This window comes from Trichomycterus rosablanca, chromosome 8 (genome assembly GCF_030014385.1).
Source record: "Trichomycterus rosablanca isolate fTriRos1 chromosome 8, fTriRos1.hap1, whole genome shotgun sequence".
Taxonomy (NCBI): Eukaryota; Metazoa; Chordata; class Actinopteri; order Siluriformes; family Trichomycteridae; genus Trichomycterus; species Trichomycterus rosablanca.
In genome coordinates, this window is record NC_085995.1 from 20,608,421 (window position 1) to 20,626,200 (window position 17,780).

Sequence of the window (17,780 nt, forward strand, 5' to 3'; positions counted from 1 at the left end):
TCTAACACATCAACTTTGAGGATAAAATGTTCACCTGCTGCCTAATATATCCCACCCACTAACAGGTGCCGTGATGAAGAGATAATCAGTGTTATTCACTTCACCTGTCGGTGGTCATAATGTTATGGCTGGTCAGTGTATATTATTTAATATTACTTCAAATAATAAAAAAGACAAGCGCACATGAACTCTTGTGTTAATGGCTTCACCAGTCTGGCATTACCTCACCAGACAGGTGTAGACAGTGCCTGGGTGTGCGTGTAGGTGTAGGTCGTGTGTATCTGCTGGATTCATCACACACAGTTTAAATATCCTCGAGGTCTTGTTAAGTTTTCAAAATGCCTGCGAAAGAGACGAAGAACGACAGCTGACCAAGGAAGACTGTTGGTACAGTAGGTTTTGATTTATTGTCACATTCAGGTTTAGTTATATCAAACCTCAGGCATATTTTACTGAGCTCAGCTGCAGTTCAAACAGTAGTCAGCTTTCTCAAGACATCAGTTTGCACGTTCATATAGTAAACTAGCAACCGAGAGAAGGAAAATCAGAACGATGCAAAGATCAGGCTCTCCGTTCCTCCATAAAGATAGAATTCAAATGGCAAAATATATTGAAAACATTCTGTTTAAAAAATCCCTCCATCGATAAATGTAAAAACCACTTTCTGTATAGGCCAAAATCCCGAACGAATAAATAAAACATGGCATTGCCGAGTTTGCTCATACATTGTTCAATGTATTCATGCTCACAAATGCAGTTAATGCCAAAATAATACTGATAAAACAGAGTTTGATCACCTGTTGGCACCAGTTCGTATCCGTAGCCTTCAGCTCTTCCCACTTTTACCTCACGAGGTCAGTAAAGTGTTCACGCGAGCCTCGGCCACTTCACCACGTCTGGTGCCGCGTTGACACTGTACTCCTGCATATCGAAACCTCTTAACACGGACGTTTGTACGCAGCTATGGTTGTATATCTAGGACTCGAATATCTGTGTCGATGCATACACACCAAAATATTTGGTACCTGACAAGACGACTTTGGAGCATTGCTTTATATTACATTAGTGCAAATGCAGTGGCATATACATATATATCTAAAGAAAACAAATCAATATTCATAACTGGAATATAGGCTACTGCTATTTCAGGATACTGAAAGCGTGCTAGTGAATACATACCGGGCGCTTACACAGCACCAAAGCACTGTCTTGAGGGTCACATGATCACATTCAGGTTGGTCGGGGATCTAGACGTCTAGACGTTTAGTGTAGTGTTAGCAGTTCTGGCGTTGAGGCCGTGGGTTGACATGGAAGTGCTTAAAGGTGGCAAGGAAAGGTTACTAAGCGTGTGTTTTAAATATTCAGACATTTCCATTAGCGAAATGCCTCTGCAATAAATAAAAATGGAACGTAACAACATGTTTACAGATGAGTACAAAAAATGGAATCGTATGGTTTGATTGTAAGGACATCAGTTAGTAGGTAACACAGCTACCCGCTTCATTCCAGGTTCAGAAACATGACCAGCATTAACTGAGTATGATTAAGTATGACATCACAGAAGTGAGGCTAATTTCAGGTCTAATAACGATGGAACAGCTATTAGCCGGTGGAGGGGGAGGGAGCAAGTTCAATCTCTCCTTTCCCCTCCTGGCCGTTTGCTGCCTCAGCTGAAGTCGAGGCCGGCATGGACGCTTCTGGCTGCACATCGTGATTGCTGGTGTCCGGCTGTGATGGTGTGTCAGTACCCGTATCTCTCTGACCTGTGCTTTTCAGCTGGCTGTGGCACAAAGGGCAGGCTTCTTGCACGTACAGCCACTTCTTTAGGCAGCCAGCGTGGAACAAGTGAGAGCACGGCGTGATGACAGCTGAAGTCATGTCCTGCAGGAAGAAGGAGAAAAATATTAGAGGTGCTCAGAGCAGAGAAATTCATCGTGATAGGGGGTTGCAGTGGGTCCAGCGTCATCCAGATGCACTGGGCGAAAGGAAGGAATATGTCTGGCATCTATTACAAGGTGTTAAATTGAGATGCAAATTTAGCCACTTTCGCTTAACTCAAGGCCCGTGGTGTCATTTTATGTGGCCCGCGAGAGCTTAAAAGGTGTATGATTGTCTTAAAATATTATATTGGTTTATATGACATTAGTGCAAATGTAGTGGCATTTATTCACTGATTAGTCATAACATTAAAACCACCTCTTTGTTTCTACACTCACTGTCCATTTTATCAGCTCCACTTACCATATAGAAGCACTTTGTAGTTTACAGTTACTCACTGTAATCCATCTGTTTCTCTACATGCTTTGTTAGCCCCGTTTCATGCTGTTCTTCAGTGGTCGGGACCCCCACAAGACCACTACAGAGTAGGTATTACTCTACAACAGCGCCCCATGAGCAGCGTCCTGTGACCACTGATGAAGGTCTAGAAGATGAACAACTCAAACAGCAGCAATAGATGAGCGATCGTCTCTGACTTTACATCTACAAGGTGGACCAACTAGGTAGGAGAGTCTAATAGAGTGGACAGTGAGTGGACTTGGTATTTAAAAACTCCAGCAGCGCTGCTGTGTCTGATCCACTCATACCAGCACAACACACACTAACACACCACCAACATGTCAGTGTCACTGCAGTGCTGGGAATGATCCACCACCTAAATAATACCTACTCTGTGGTGGTCCTGTGGGGGTCCTGACCATTGAAAAACAGGGTGAAAGCAGGCTAAAAAGGTATGTAGAAAAACAGATGGACTACAGTCAGTAATTGTAAAACTACAAGTGCTTCTATATGGTAAGTAGAGCTGATAAAATGGACAGTGAGTGTAGAAACAAGAAGGTGGTTTTAATGTTATGTTTAATGTTTAGGCTAACTCGGTGTATATATACAGTATATACTGTATATATATATATATATAAAACAAATAAATATTAATATATATAATAACTGGAATATAGGCTACTGCTATTTTAGGATACACAGCACCAAAGCACTGTTTTTGAGGGTCACATGATCACATTCAGGTTGGTCAGGACTCAGTCTAGGCGTTTAATGATAGCAGTTCTTAAAAGAGCTTAAAAGGCGTCTTAAAATACATTGTAAAATCCTGCCTAAACTAAAGGGTGTCCCAAAATGAACTGACATTAAAAATTTGCCGCCATTTATTCGCGGCAAAACCAGAGTTCGAGATTTAAAAATTGCTGTCATTAGTAAATGTTGAGGTTAAATCATGAAAAGGTACACAATCGAACAACGCGTAGAAATTGTACAAATTAACTTTTGCGGAGACTGTTGACGCCGTTAGACTTCTTTCTTTGGGGTTATCTTAAGGATAAAGTGTACACCAGCAAACCACAATCCATTGAGGACCTCAAAGAAGAAATTGGACACAACATTGCTGAAATTTCTCAGCAATTATGTCAACGTGTCATGGAAAATTTCATCAATCATGTGCTGCCACGGTCGTTTGTCAGATGTTTTGTTTCATACATAACCTCCATGTCTTCACTTTCAAATAAAGCAAAAACATTATTGTTCAAATAAAAATGTTCATTTTGGGACACCCTGTACATCTTCCACCAACATACAGTATATCAATTTTGTAACCCCTGAAGTGACTGCATCCCGCCACTAGATGGCAGTGTTTCCACATCAGCGTTTAACTTTGGTGGCTCTTCAAAAAGTGGAAACTGTGCTTGAAGATAAAAAAAAAACAGTGTGTCTTTGTAATATGAGGCAGTATTGGTGGTAAAGGAGTACAATATAAATATGACAATATGACACCAAACACGGAGCTACGGAGGAACCCACGCAGACGGGGAGAACAAACTCCACACAGAAAGGACCCGGACCGCCCCGCCTGGGGATCGAACCCAGGACATTCTTGCTGTGACAAATCTTGAAGAGGAGAATCAGACAATGGCAACCACAGACTATTTGGCAGGTGAAGTCCTGTATAAAAAAAATCCAGGGGGGGGGGTTTGTTGCAGGCAAATACAAAAAAATTTGCTTATTTTACTCAATACAACTGTCGGCCCGTTCCAATGGCAGGCAAACTACATTTCCCAAAAGTCTCAGCGCTCAGCGCTCTTATTTAAAGAATGAGAACAGTGCTTTTCATGTTAAAGTTAAAATAAAGTAGTGCTTCTGCTACCGTCTCAGGCAGCCACTACTCTGGTGAAAGTGAATCCTTTTTGCGAATCGATTCTCTTTCTGAATCTAACTCACGAGTCGATTCTTCACGGTAACAAATATTTCCCCTTTTTCTCCTCAGCTTAGTTAGGAATAAGCAGAGATGATATACTTTATTTGTCACATATACATATACAGATGAACAGTACAATGAAATTCTTTCTTCGCATATCCCAGCTTGTTTGGAAGCTAGGGTCAGAGCGCAAGGTCAGCCATCGTACGGCACCCCTGGAGCAGACGGGGTTAGGGGCCTTGCTCAAGGACCCAACAGTGGTTGCATAGCAGAGCCTGGATTTGAAACGCCAATCTTCCGGTTGATAGGCCAAAGCTCTACCCACTAGGCTACCACTGTCCCTGATGTACACAAGTCACAAAATACAGAGTCAGAGTCAAGTCACGAGTCTTTAGGCTAGAGTTCGAGTCAAGTCGAAGTCACAAGTCTTTAGATTAGAGTCCGAGTCACGTCACGAGTCAATATAATAAACACAAAACATACTGGTGCTGGTCATAAAATTAGAATATCATGAAAAAGTTGATTTATTTCAGTAATTCCATTCAAAAAGTGAAACTTGTATATTATATTCATTCATTACACACAGACTAATATATTTCAAATGTTTATTTCTTTTAATGTTGATAATTATAACTGACAACTAATGAAAACCACAAATTCAGTATCTCAGAAAATTAGAATATTGTGACAAGGTACAATACTGAAGACACCTGGTGCCACACTCTAATCAGCTAATTAACTCAAAACACCTGCAAAGGCCTTTAAATGGTCTCTCAGTCTAGTTCTGTAGGAAAAGATGTGGTAGAAAAAAGTGTACAAGCAATAGGGATAACCGCACCCTGGAGAGGATTGTGAAACAAAACCCATTCAAAAATGTGGGGGAGATTCACAAAGAGTGGACTGCAGCTGGAGTCAGTGCTTCAAGAACCACCACGCACAGACGTATGCAAGACATGGGTTTCAGCTGTCGCATTCCTTGTGTCAAGCCACTCTTGAACAAGAGACAGCGTCAGAAGCGTCTCGCCTGGGCTAAAGACAAAAAGGACTGCTGAGTGGTCCAAAGTTATGTTCTCTGATGAAAGTAAATTTTGCATTACCTTTGGAAATCAAGGTCCCAGAGTCTGGAGGAAGAGAGGAGAGGCACAGAATCCACGTTGCTTGAGGTCCAGTGTAAAGTTTCCACAGTCAGTGATGGTTTGGAGTGCCATGTCATCTGCTGGTGTTGGTCCACTGTGTTTTCTGAGGTCCAAGGTCAACGCAGCCGTCTACCAGGAAGTTTTGGAGCACTTCATGCTTCCTGCTGCTGACCAACTTTATGGAGATGTGGATTTTATTTTCCAACAGGACTTGGCACACAGTGCCAAAGCTACCAGTACCTGGTTTAAGGACCATGGTATCCCTGTTCTTAATTGGCCAGCAAACTCGCCTGACCTTAACCCCATAGAAAATCTATAAGTATTGTGAAGAGGAAGATGCGATACGCCAGACCCAACAATTCAGAAGAGCTGAAGGCCACTATCAGAGCAACCTGGGCTCTCATAACACCTGAGCAGTGCCACAGACGGTTGGACTCCATGCCACGCCGCATTGCTGCAGTAATCCAGGCAAAATGAGCCCCAACTAAGTATTGAGTGCTGTACATGCTCATACTTTTCATGTTCATACTTTTCAGTTGGCCAACATTTCTAAAAATCCTTTTTTTGTATTGGTCTTAAGTAATATTCTAATTTTCTGAGATACTGAATTTGGGGTTTTCATTAGTTGTCAGTTATAATCATCAACATTAAAAGAAATAAACATTTGAAATATATCAGTCTGTTTGTAATGAATGAATATAATATACAAGTTTCACTTTTTGAATGGAATTACTGAAATAAATCAACTTTTTCATGATATTCTAATTTTATGACCAGCACCAGTATATTACTAATGTAGCATAGAAATAAACACATAATATGTAAGTTCAGATAAAAAACAACAACAGATTAGCAACAGTACTTTGCCGTTTTACTTCGTGCCTTTACTTTCCTAGTCATTGTGCAAACGAATATAATTCCCGTAACAAGAAGATACCAGTTAAAAGCTTAAAATGATACGTTTTGTTTTCATTGCAAAACAAAAGTGCGATAAATCACGACACAGCGGCCAAAATACAAAACACAAAAAAAAAAAATCATAACCACTGCTTACCTTAGCTTATGTTCTTCCAGATGCTATTAAATTTATAACCGTGTGTCCCATTAGGAATATAATCCGTTATTTTGTAAATGTGCTTATAATTATAAACCTCCAAACTTTTCCCAGTTGTGAATTAAAACACGAACTCGTTAGAAAGCCAATCAAGCGTTTCATTGACCAATTGACGCAAACTGAATAAATGCAAATAACAGCATTTCTTACTAAAAATTCAAATCAGGTCTGATTGGTCCAGAAAGCGGTCATTCAACCATTAGCGCCAATTCTGTAGGAGCGTTCCATTCACCCCAGTTGTTCCTGTGGCGTTCCTGTGATATATATACAGGGGTTGGACAAAATAACTGAAACACCTGGTTTTAGACCACAATAATTTATTAGTATGGTGTAGGGCCTCCTTTTGCGGCCAATACAGCGTCAATTCGTCTTGGAAATGACATATACAAGTCCTGCACAGTGGTCAGAGGGATTTTAAGCCATTCTTCTTGCAGGATAGTGGCCAGGTCACTACGTGATGCTGGTGGAGGAAAACGTTTCCTGACTCGCTTCTCCAAAACACCCCAAAGTGGCTCAATAATATTTAGATCTGGTGACTGTGCAGGCCATGGGAGATGTTCAACTTCACTTTCATGTTCATCAAACCAATCTTTCACCAGTCTTGCTGTGTGTATTGGTGCATTGTCATCCTGATACATGGCACCGCCTTCAGGATACAATGTTTGAACCATTGGATGCACATGGTCCTCCAGAATGGTTCGGTAGTCCTTGGCAGTGACGCGCCCATCTAGCACAAGTATTGGGCCAAGGGAATGCCATGATATGGCAGCCCAAACCATCACTGATCCACCCCCATGCTTCACTCTGGGCATGCAACAGTCTGGGTGGTATGCTTCTTTGGGGCTTCTCCACACCGTAACTCTCCCGGATGTGGGGAAAACAGTAAAGGTGGACTCATCAGAGAACAATACATGTTTCACATTGTCCACAGCCCAAGATTTGCGCTCCTTGCACCATTGAAACCGACGTTTGGCATTGGCACGAGTGACCAAAGGTTTGGCTATAGCAGCCCGGCCGTGTATATCGACCCTGTGGAGCTCCCGACGGACAGTTCTGGTGGAAACAGGAGAGTTGAGGTGCACATTTAATTCTGCCGTGATTTGGGCAGCCGTGGTTTTATGTTTTTTGGATACAATCCGGGTTAGCACCCGAACATCCCTTTCAGACAGCTTCCTCTTGCGTCCACAGTTAATCCTGTTGGATGTGGTTTGTCCTTCTTGGTGGTATGCTGACATTACCCTGGATACCGTGGCTCTTGATACATCACAAAGACTTGCTGTCTTGGTCACAGATGCGCCAGCAAGACGTGCACCAACAATTTGTCCTCTTTTGAACTCTGGTATGTCACCCATAATGTTGTGTGCATTGCAATATTTTGAGCAAAACTGTGCTCTTACCCTGCTAATTGAACCTTCACACTCTGCTCTTACTGGTGCAATGTGCAATTAATGAAGATTGGCCACCAGACTGGTCCAATTTAGCCATGAAACCTCCCACACTAAATTGACAGGTGTTTCAGTTATTTTGTCCAACCCCTGTATATGTAATGTCACACGTAACTAATGTTAACACATGCTGACGCTAGGGACTCTTGTTGTTTACCAGTCACTTTTTTGAGAGTCAGGAGTCGAGTCTGAAGTCGCTGTGTGTGCGAATTTCCATCTCTGGGAATAAGCATTCGGGATCTCTGCTTGTGCATCAGCTGATTGGTGAATTGGGTAGCTGATTGGCTGACTGCGGTCGCAGGTCCCACCTAGGACTTTTCCCCTTCCTTTAGTTTTATAGTAAGGTTCTTCTGTACCTTGGGTCCTGTTTCTCACAGCTGGTACACCTCTCTTGTATCAGCCCACCCCGTTAAAACATTCAAGTTGGTCAGTTAAATAAAGATTTAAGAGAATTAACAAAATCACATATTGTTCACTTCACTGCATTTTATCAAATGGATCAAAATAAGGCTTTGTGTGGCACTTTATTAAGTAGGTGTACCTAATAAAGTGCCACAAATCCTACATTACATATCACCCCAACAAACACACAGCCACGCTCGTACCTGGTAGCAGATGGAACAAATGTCGTTGTGTTGCTGCAGCTGCTGCTCGGACGCAGTGGGCAGGCTCTTGATCTTGTTGACAGCGTCGCGCCTCAGTAAGAAGCTCTGCCAGCCCAGCTGTGCCCGTAGCCACACGTTGTAGTAAGAGTGTACGAGCACGATGGTGGAGCCCATAACAGTCCATTCGCCGAATACCGTCTCACATACGCCGTATGCCACGACGCACAGAGCCACTACAAACTCTAGCATCCGGTACGTGCCATTCACACAGTAGATCACGTCATCCATGTTCTCCATCGGGACCTTGCGCAACTCCTCTACCATGAAGAGCACGTAGATCAGCAGTGTGCCCAATACCTGAAGACCAGACAGAAGGAGGTTCAGAAAGTATTCAGACACCAGCACTACTAGCTGTTTTTAGAGTGTACAAAGAATGTGTATAAAAGTAAGGTAACCATACATCCTCTTTTTCCTGGACATGTACTTAGGTGATATCTAAATCACCTAAAATGTCCAGGGAAGCAGAATGCATGACCTGCAAAGTGTCCATTAAAAGTGCCAGTACATTCATTCATTCATTTTCTTATTCGCTTATCCAATTAGGGTGGCGGGGGGGATGCTATCTCAGCTTTTCAATGGGTGCAAAGCAAACAGTAACACCCTGGACGGGACGGCAGTCCATTGCAGGGCAGACACACACACACACACACACACACACACACACACACACACACACACACACACACACACACACACACACACACACACACACACAAACTTGTTCACTTATAGGGCAATTCAGTGTCTCCAATTAACCTGACTGCATGTTTTTGGACTGTGGGAGGAAACCGGAGCTCCCGGAGGAAACCCACGCAGACACGGGGAGAACATGCAAACTCCACACAGAAAGGACCCAAACTGCCCCGCCTGGGGATCAAACCCAGGACCTTCTTGCTGTGAGGCGACAGTGCTACCCACTAAGCCACGGTGCACACAGAACTGCAGCTAAAGGAACGAGTTCATCAGGTAAATGTTGGCTGATGTTACTGCTGCAGAGGGAGTTTTTGCATTTCCCACCACAAAGCATCACAACCGCTACAGATCAATGGACTGCACGTCTGCCTTGTTAAAAGTCTTTACCCGATTCTGAAACAGCATAAAAATTTCCAAAGGCGAGTACTAAGATAAAGGTTATTGTCAACGCCGTGATAGCGCCACATTCTGGTGAAATAGCTCTACTGATGAAATGTGTTATTTGTTGTTTTTATTGTTTAGGACCCTGAATAGAAAGGAATAAGATTATCTGACTATAAATGCATTTGTTAGTTGTCTTGTTAAATGTAGCTGTTTATGTATTTAATGTGGTGATAAACTTGAGTGGTGTCTATATGGTTGTGTACAGACCGCTCTTTGAAGATCAATAAAATTAACAAATCAAATTGTAAGTTCATACTGTCATGAAGAACACTTAATCTAGTACTCATAGGGTGTGTTCGAAAAGCTAGGGAGCTCTCTACATAGGCAGCATTTTACGTCATCCTGTGCGCGCTCCCGAGAAGGAGGCTGTTCGAAATCCTAGATGCCTTAATATCACTACTGAGGCATCTTAATATTTCAATGTTATTTTGACTCAAGAACGAGTGAGCATCGGAAGCGTCCTTAGTGATCAAGGCAATCCCAGAATTAATTGCGGGTCGGGTGCTCTTCTCTCACAGAAAAATAAACATGGCTGACGGTATGGACGAACAAATGGAGTTATTTTCAAACGTAAATAAAATATTACTGATTTTTAACTTGTATAAACTTGTACCGAGTTTTTTTTTTGTAAGTTCGGGCTTGTCAGGAAATGTAACCGTTATCAGTACATGAAGGGAGATGTTATATTGACTTGTTAGCATGCTGTGCTACCTCAATCCATTGGTTTTAATGGCAAGATGCTAAATGCTAAACGCGAAACCGATGGAATCGCTGTCTAAGTAGCGCGTTCGAATAACCTGCCTTATAAGTCATTGACTTATTAGAATCCTCTCTACTGAGGCAGATGCCTATGTAGACAGTAAGACAGCAAGGCAGCTCCCTAGGATTTCGAACACACCCATAGTGTGATTTTGGGACAAATTTACTGTAGTAAATTAAAATAATGGGATGGCAAATTTATGTAAAGTGTCTGTTCGGTTGTGAACAGACCACTATTTGAAGATCAATAAAATTAACAAATTGTTATCTACAATAGTTGCATTATTGATACATTTGTCAAATATTTAACCCCCCACTCTTCCCTTAGCTGCCATCTTACCACAAGTGTCCTCTTTTTTAAAAAACAAAATATGGTCACCCTAATATAGTGTGACAAACCTGAAGAGATGTGAGAATGCTGGAGGAGATGATGATCAATAACCAGAAGTCCATGTGGAAAAACTGGCAGATCATATAAGACATGTACGCTGGAAACACTAGTAGAAACAGGCACAGGCTAACAGCACGGAAGTGCTTCCACAAGCTCCTGCAAACATATTCAGCTTCAAGTTAGAAAGTCCAATACAGCAAATACTAGAGAGAAAAATTAAAAACTGCTAGAGTGGTTCTTTATTAACTATACATTACATCATAGAAATACAACCCCAAATCAGAAAAAGTTGGGACAGTATGGAAAATGTAAATAAAATAAAAATGCAGTGCTTCTTACATTTACTTTGGCTTTTATCTGATTCCAGACAGTTTGAACCCAAGATATTTCATGTTTTATCTGCTCAACTTTATTCAGGCCTGCAACACATTCCAAAAAAGTTGGGACAGGGGCAATTTAGGGCTAGTAATAAGGTGAAAAAACTAAATAATGATGTGATTCCAAACAGGTGATGTCAACAGGTGATTGTAATCATGGTTTGTTACAAAACCCCATCCAGGAAAGGCTGAGTCTTTGAGGAGCAAATGTGATCAGAAGATATCCAGTTTGTCTACAAATGCATGAGAAAAATATTGCAATGTTTAAAAACAATAAACCTTAAGGACAGATTGGAAAAGATTTGCATATTTCTCCCTCTACAGTGCATAATATCATTAAACCATTCAAGCAATCGGGAATTTCAGTGCTTAAAGAGCAAGGGCGCAAGCTTAAGCTGAACGCCCGTGATATCCCTCAGACAGCACTGCATCAAGAACCCGCCACTCAACAATAGCTGATATAACCACATGGGTGAGGGATTACTTTAGCAAATCTTTGTCAAGCACTACAATACAGAGTCACAAGCACAAATGCCACTTAAAACTTAACTGTGCAAAAAAGAAGCCTTATGTTAACCATGTCTAGAAGCAGCGTCTAGTTCTCTGGGCTCGGAGGCATCTAGGATCAGATGAATCAGCATTCCAGGTCTTTTTTGGAAAAATGGACACCATGTGATCCAGACCAAAGACCAGTGCCCTTGGCAAAAGCCATTTACACTTCTTTGATGGCAGCATTAATGCAGAAAAGTACATTTGCATCTTGGAGCAACATGTGCTGCCTTCAAGACGTCATCTTTTCCAGGGACGTTCATGCATGTTCCAACAAGACAATGCAAAACCACATGCTGCACACATTACAAAGGCATGGCTGTGGAAGAAGAGGGTACGGGTACTGGACTGGTCTGTCTGAAGTCCTGACCTGTCCCCAATAGAGAATGTGTGGAGAATTTTAAAACAGAAAATGCGACGACGTCCCCGTACTATTGAACACCTTAAGACGTGTTTGCAGGAAGAATGGGACAAAGTAAAGCTGAAACACTAAATCACTTGGTCTCCTCGGTGCCAAAACGTCTTTTAAGTGTAGTGAAAAGGAATGGCAACATTACAAAGTGGTAAATGCTTTACTGTCCCAACTTATTTTAGAATGTGTTGCAGGCCTGCAATGCAGGAATTGAGGTCTATTAATAAATGAAATGAAGTTGACTGGACAAAACATGAAATATCTCAGATTCATCCTGTCTGCAAACAAATAAAAGTCAAAGTAAATGTAGGAAACTCTGTGTTTCTTTATTATTTGCATTTTCCATGCTGTCCCAACTTTTTCTGATTTGGGCTTGTAAATAGTTGTAAATTGTCATACTGCTGTACATAGTTCATATTTTTATTTTATTCTACCCTGTTTTATGTGTGTATATATACACATAAAATATCCTGCATATGTAGTGTTATCCTATATAGTTGTAAATTGTCATTCTGCTTTGACAAAAGCACAAATACCTTTACTGATCAGATCACACAATAAAAATTACTAATACATAGTTTTGGAAGTAAGATGTTATAAGCTCTTACTTATCCCTGGAGGCCCCCAGTGCCAGCACTATGGGGTCAGCAATCTCCAGCATGGACTGCAGAATGGAAGCGACCACGATGAAGAGAATGATGCTGAGCAAAAAAGCTCTGTGAATGACCTGGAGCTCGATCAGTCCTGTCTGAACGGCCAGGATTAAAAGAGTGATGCCCTCCGTCATTCCCCTGATGAAGAAAGATAAAAACAGATATTGGAAAAGCAAAAGACAACAAGAACATAAACTGGTGCCGTTTTTTAATAGTCACAGGTCTAAACTTTACGCTTAACTGACCTAGTCTGACCAGCTTACATCCATGGTTATATCAAAAGAAGATTGTAAGCAGCTTTGGAATCTCCTATAAGTTTCTTATACGAGATAAAGTCTGATCCTGCAGGTCTGATTCTGGGGTAGAAGTAGAAGATTAAATCTAGGCATGTCTGCTTGTAAAGACCTGACTATAAAGTCTTTGGCAAAACAAGCCAGATCATTCACACTATGCTGTCAACTAAAAACAATGTTGTTTTATTCAAGTAGATCATACAGGGCTGCAATATATGATTTCTGTACACACTACATGTTTGCCTAATTACCTCTGATCACAGATGGTAGGTGGCGAGCCAAAACATTAATGGAAAATAGCATGTTTTAAGCATAATAGATATATTATTTATATCCAGAGAATGTACTAAATGTAGATATGGTCTTTAGCACATGTGGAGGCTGGATTAGAAATGACCAGCACCACATCATCCACACAGAGTGAAATTCTTATGCTCCAGGCCTCCTCTGTCTAGGCCGCGCACCCCGGGATTATTGCAGATAGCAATAGCCAGTCGCTCCAATAGCTATAGCAAACCGCAGACGTGCCATGTCTTAAAGAAAAGTAAGTACAGCATAGTTCATAAAAATTTGTGTACTGTGCAAAATAAGTAGCACATAAGTAACACAGCTACAGTGATGTAGAGTGTGTCTAGACCTCTGAGGAGATTCTTAAAAGACGTACAGACATTACCTGACCTTAAACATAGGCCTTCAGGCACTCCCAGATCATGAAAGGAGTTATGTCAGTGTTATATCAATATCCAGACTTTAAACTTTCTTTCTTACTTGAAGGTGTCCAAGTCAAATCTTTGTTTGAAAGTAGAAGGGAGTTAATCCCAAGCCTTTTAAACACCTGGGAAACTTCTCGGGAAATAAAAGAGGCAAAGAAAGAATAGCATGGTCTGAAATAACAATACTGCCATAATAGCAGTCACGCACTCTAGGAAAAAGCAGTAGGTGTGGCAAACAGGTGAAAAAAGGAATACTGTCTAGTATTAAGATGGAAAAACACCAAAAATGTGGGACTTATTAAGCAAGCAATCTAGGCTAGGTTTAAGTCTCCACACATAATAATTAAATATGAATTTATATCTGGAAGAAGATTTATTTTTATATTAAAAAAGAATCTGCATTATTGTAATTTGGTACGATATTGTACGTAAGTGTGCACACCTTTTGAAATGACACCCAAAAGCATTTTGTTTTCACTGATACTGCTTGAGATGTTTCTACAATTTCATTGGAGTCCACCTGTGGTAAATTTAATTGATTGGACATGATTGGGGATTGCCAACACCTGCCTATATAAGGTCCCACAGTTGACAGTACATATCAGAGCAAACTCCAAGCCATGGGGTCAAAGGAATTATCTGCAGACCTCAGAAACAGGATTGTATCAAGGCAGCTTTACAGGTCCCAAAGAGCACAGTGGCCACCATCATTCATAAATGGAAGAAGTCTACTGAGCGATCGGGGAGGATGTTGTGGGGATGTTTTTCAGCAGTGGGACCAGGACGACTAGTACTGATAACAGGAAAGATGAATGCAGCTAAGTACACCGAGATCGTTGAAGAAAACCTGTTCCAGACTGCTCTGGACCTCAGACTGGGGCGCAAGCAATCTAGGCTAGGTTTAAGTCTCCACACATAATAATTAAATATGAATTTAAATCTGGAAGAAGATTTATTTTTATATTAAAAAAGCTATTATGCAAAGCTCCAGATTTAATATTATGAGTCTGACAGCAGAGGTAAGGGGAAAACAGGTTTTTTTTTCCCTCTTACCTTACAAACATACTGTATATAGAAATGTCTGACCCACCCATTTACCACTGATTAACTTATGATCACCGTTTTTTAAATGAGTCTCCTACAAAAAGGCAACATGCACCCATAGGTCTGTTAGGTTCCTCGTAGGTCGATCATTTACACCCCTGATATTCCAGCTTATAAAGCTGACTACACTACACTTTCATTACCAGAGCACATTAGAGAAAGTTGGGGAATAGACTGTAGTAACACGGAATGGTTCATGTATGTTCATATGGTGACTGTCCACATACATGACTATAAAAATAAACAAATAATTTTAATAAAGGAGGAACTCTGAGCCAAAGCTCCCAGCAAGACAGTAAAGTTCAGGCCAAATCTTGGACAGAAATTCCTTTTGATTCTAGTAAATATCTGAATCTCTGTATTGGATCTGAAAATACAATAATAAAAAAAAGGTTCACTAGGATTCCCATACCTGTGCATGGTGTTGTCGTTCATGAAGGCCCTATAGCCCTGCAGATAGAACTTGCAGAGTGTGAGCACTCCCAGAGCCACGAATGACACAGTGAACACCAGTCCCAGCAGAGAGTATGGAGTACAACAGCACTCAGCAATACTGTAAAATACACAATCATCACATACTGATCATTATCAAGCCGGAAAGTCTGCACACCCCTTTCAAAATAGCAACAAAATAGCCCACAATGACAAAGTGAAAGCAGGTTTTTAGACATTTGTGCTAATTTATTAAAGATCTAAATGTAAAATATCATATGTACACAAGTGTGCACACCCTTTGAAATGACACCCAAAACTGAGCTGAGGTGCATTTTGTTTTCACTGATACTGCTTGAGATGCTTCTACAATTTAATTGGAGTCCACCTGTGGTAAATTCTATTGATTGGACATGATTGGGGATTGCCAACACCTGCCTATATAAGGTCCCACAGTTGACAGTGCATATCAGAGCAAACTCCAAGCAATGGGGTCAATAGAATTATCTGCAGACCTCAGAAACAGGATTGTGGCATAGATCTGGAGAAGGGTACAGAAAAATAGCTGCAGCTTTACAGGTCCCAAAGAGCACAGTAACCACCATCATTCATTTAGTCCTCATGGAGGGAAAGATGAAGGCAGCTAAGTACACCGAGATCCAGAGTGCTCTGGACCTCAGACTGGGGCGAAGGTTTACCTTCCAACACGACAACAACCTGAAGCACACAGCCAAGAGAACAAAGGAGAGGCTTCGGAGAAAGTCTGTGAATGTCCTTAAGTGGCCCAGCCAGAGCCCAGACCTGAACCCAATCAAACATCTGTGGAAGGAGCTGAAAATGGCTGTGTACCGACACTCCCCATCCAACCTGACGGAGCTTGCAAGGATATGCCAAGAGGAATGGGTAAAAATGTCCAGAAACAAGTGTGCCAAGCTCGTAGCTTCTTTCCCAAGACGTCTTGAAGCTGTAATTGCTGCCAAAGGTGCATCAACCAAGAATCAGGCTAAGGGTGTGTACAGATATGTAACCCCTAAATAAACCATTAAACAATAAAACATTTTCTAAACCCTGTTTTCACTTCGTAATTATTGGTGATTGTGTGTAGATGTTTGAGCAGGGCTCTAGAGTGCGACCAATTTGGTCGCACATGCGACCTAATTTTTCAATGGTGCGACTAAAAAAAATCTGAGGTCGCACCGGTGCGACCAGCCGTTCGAGGGGGAAAAAGTCTCCGCGACTCTGAAAAGTCTCAGGTTCAACAACAAACACACATCAGGCCAATATCATGGTCTAAACCAATCAGAGATAGTGAGGGGCGGGACAATATTGTAGCGGCGATATGTGAGCGACATTCAGCTCAGCCAATCAGAATGCAGCACCAGGTTTATACATGTGCGTTCGGACGTTCTGCAGTTAGTTTTGTATATGAGACTCGTCGGATGGCCCCAGAACTGAAGTTCGGGTGCTGGAACTAGGCAGTCTAAAGTGTTGTAACGCTCACTGAAGTCCTGACTAAACAGTTAAAGTGACTCTTTCTTGTCGTGTGCCTTTATTCCAACACCTCCACCACCACACGCAGCAAAAGACCCGTAACATCCCGGACAGCGACTAGGTGAGCCGACCCTCTAGTAGCAAGTGGCTAATGCTAACGGTAAAGTGCCGCGATAGCGAAAGTAAAAACACGACTATATTTTCGTTAAGTAAAATATAAAAATAACTAAAAGACCATGAAATATTAGAATACATGTAGTCAAAATACACAGTGAGTGCACAGCAAGCGATTCTGTGTAAAAGATCCAGTAAAGCCGATAATATAATGCACTGCATTTAAGATTACACTCTAACACTCTAGAGCCCCATACACACACACAAACCCACACAAATATATATACATATAATTTTAAATATACACACATACATACACACACATTTACTCTATTATTATTGTTATAATTTTTATAATAGTGTACTATAATTAGACTATAAGTCTATAATTAACTGTAAAGAGCATGGGAAGACCATGGCCTGCAATAGTGTATTTGTGACTGGTTCTAATACATTTTGAATTGAAAGGCTGAAAAAGCACAATGCATCTATAAAACACATTACATGCCATGATAAATGCACTGCCCGAGTGTCCCCTCTCCCCACTGCCTTTCAGCGGCAGGCAGCAGCAAACAGATCATCAGACGAGGCCATGTTGACCAGATTGTTAGTTAATCATTTACAAGTTAATACTGCCTATATGGACAGTTATTAAAAAAAAAAAAAAAAAGTGAACCTGTGTTGAATGCGATGCGGTCAAAAATTTGGGTGCATCTAACTTTTGTGCTGGTGCACCTAAGAAAAAAAGTTAGGCGCACCAGTGCAACCAGTGCAAAAAGTTAGTCTAGAGCCCT

At 41.3% G+C, this 17,780-nt stretch overlaps 1 protein-coding gene across 1 annotated transcript in view; it reads right to left on the reverse strand.

Annotated features, from left to right (window-relative positions):
• Positions 1–379: 379 nt before the first annotated feature.
• rnf145a (ring finger protein 145a) overlaps positions 380–17,780 on the reverse strand; it is a 47,092-nt gene continuing 29,691 nt past the window's right edge. Inside the window, exons 7-11 of the mRNA XM_062999913.1 lie at positions 15,362–15,502; positions 12,795–12,977; positions 10,857–11,004; positions 8,502–8,858; positions 380–1,881 (exon numbers count right to left, since the gene is read on the reverse strand). Coding sequence (XP_062855983.1) covers positions 1,603–1,881; positions 8,502–8,858; positions 10,857–11,004; positions 12,795–12,977; positions 15,362–15,502 — 1,108 coding nt within the window. The 3' untranslated portion in view covers positions 380–1,602. The remainder of the gene's footprint in view (positions 1,882–8,501; positions 8,859–10,856; positions 11,005–12,794; positions 12,978–15,361; positions 15,503–17,780) is intronic.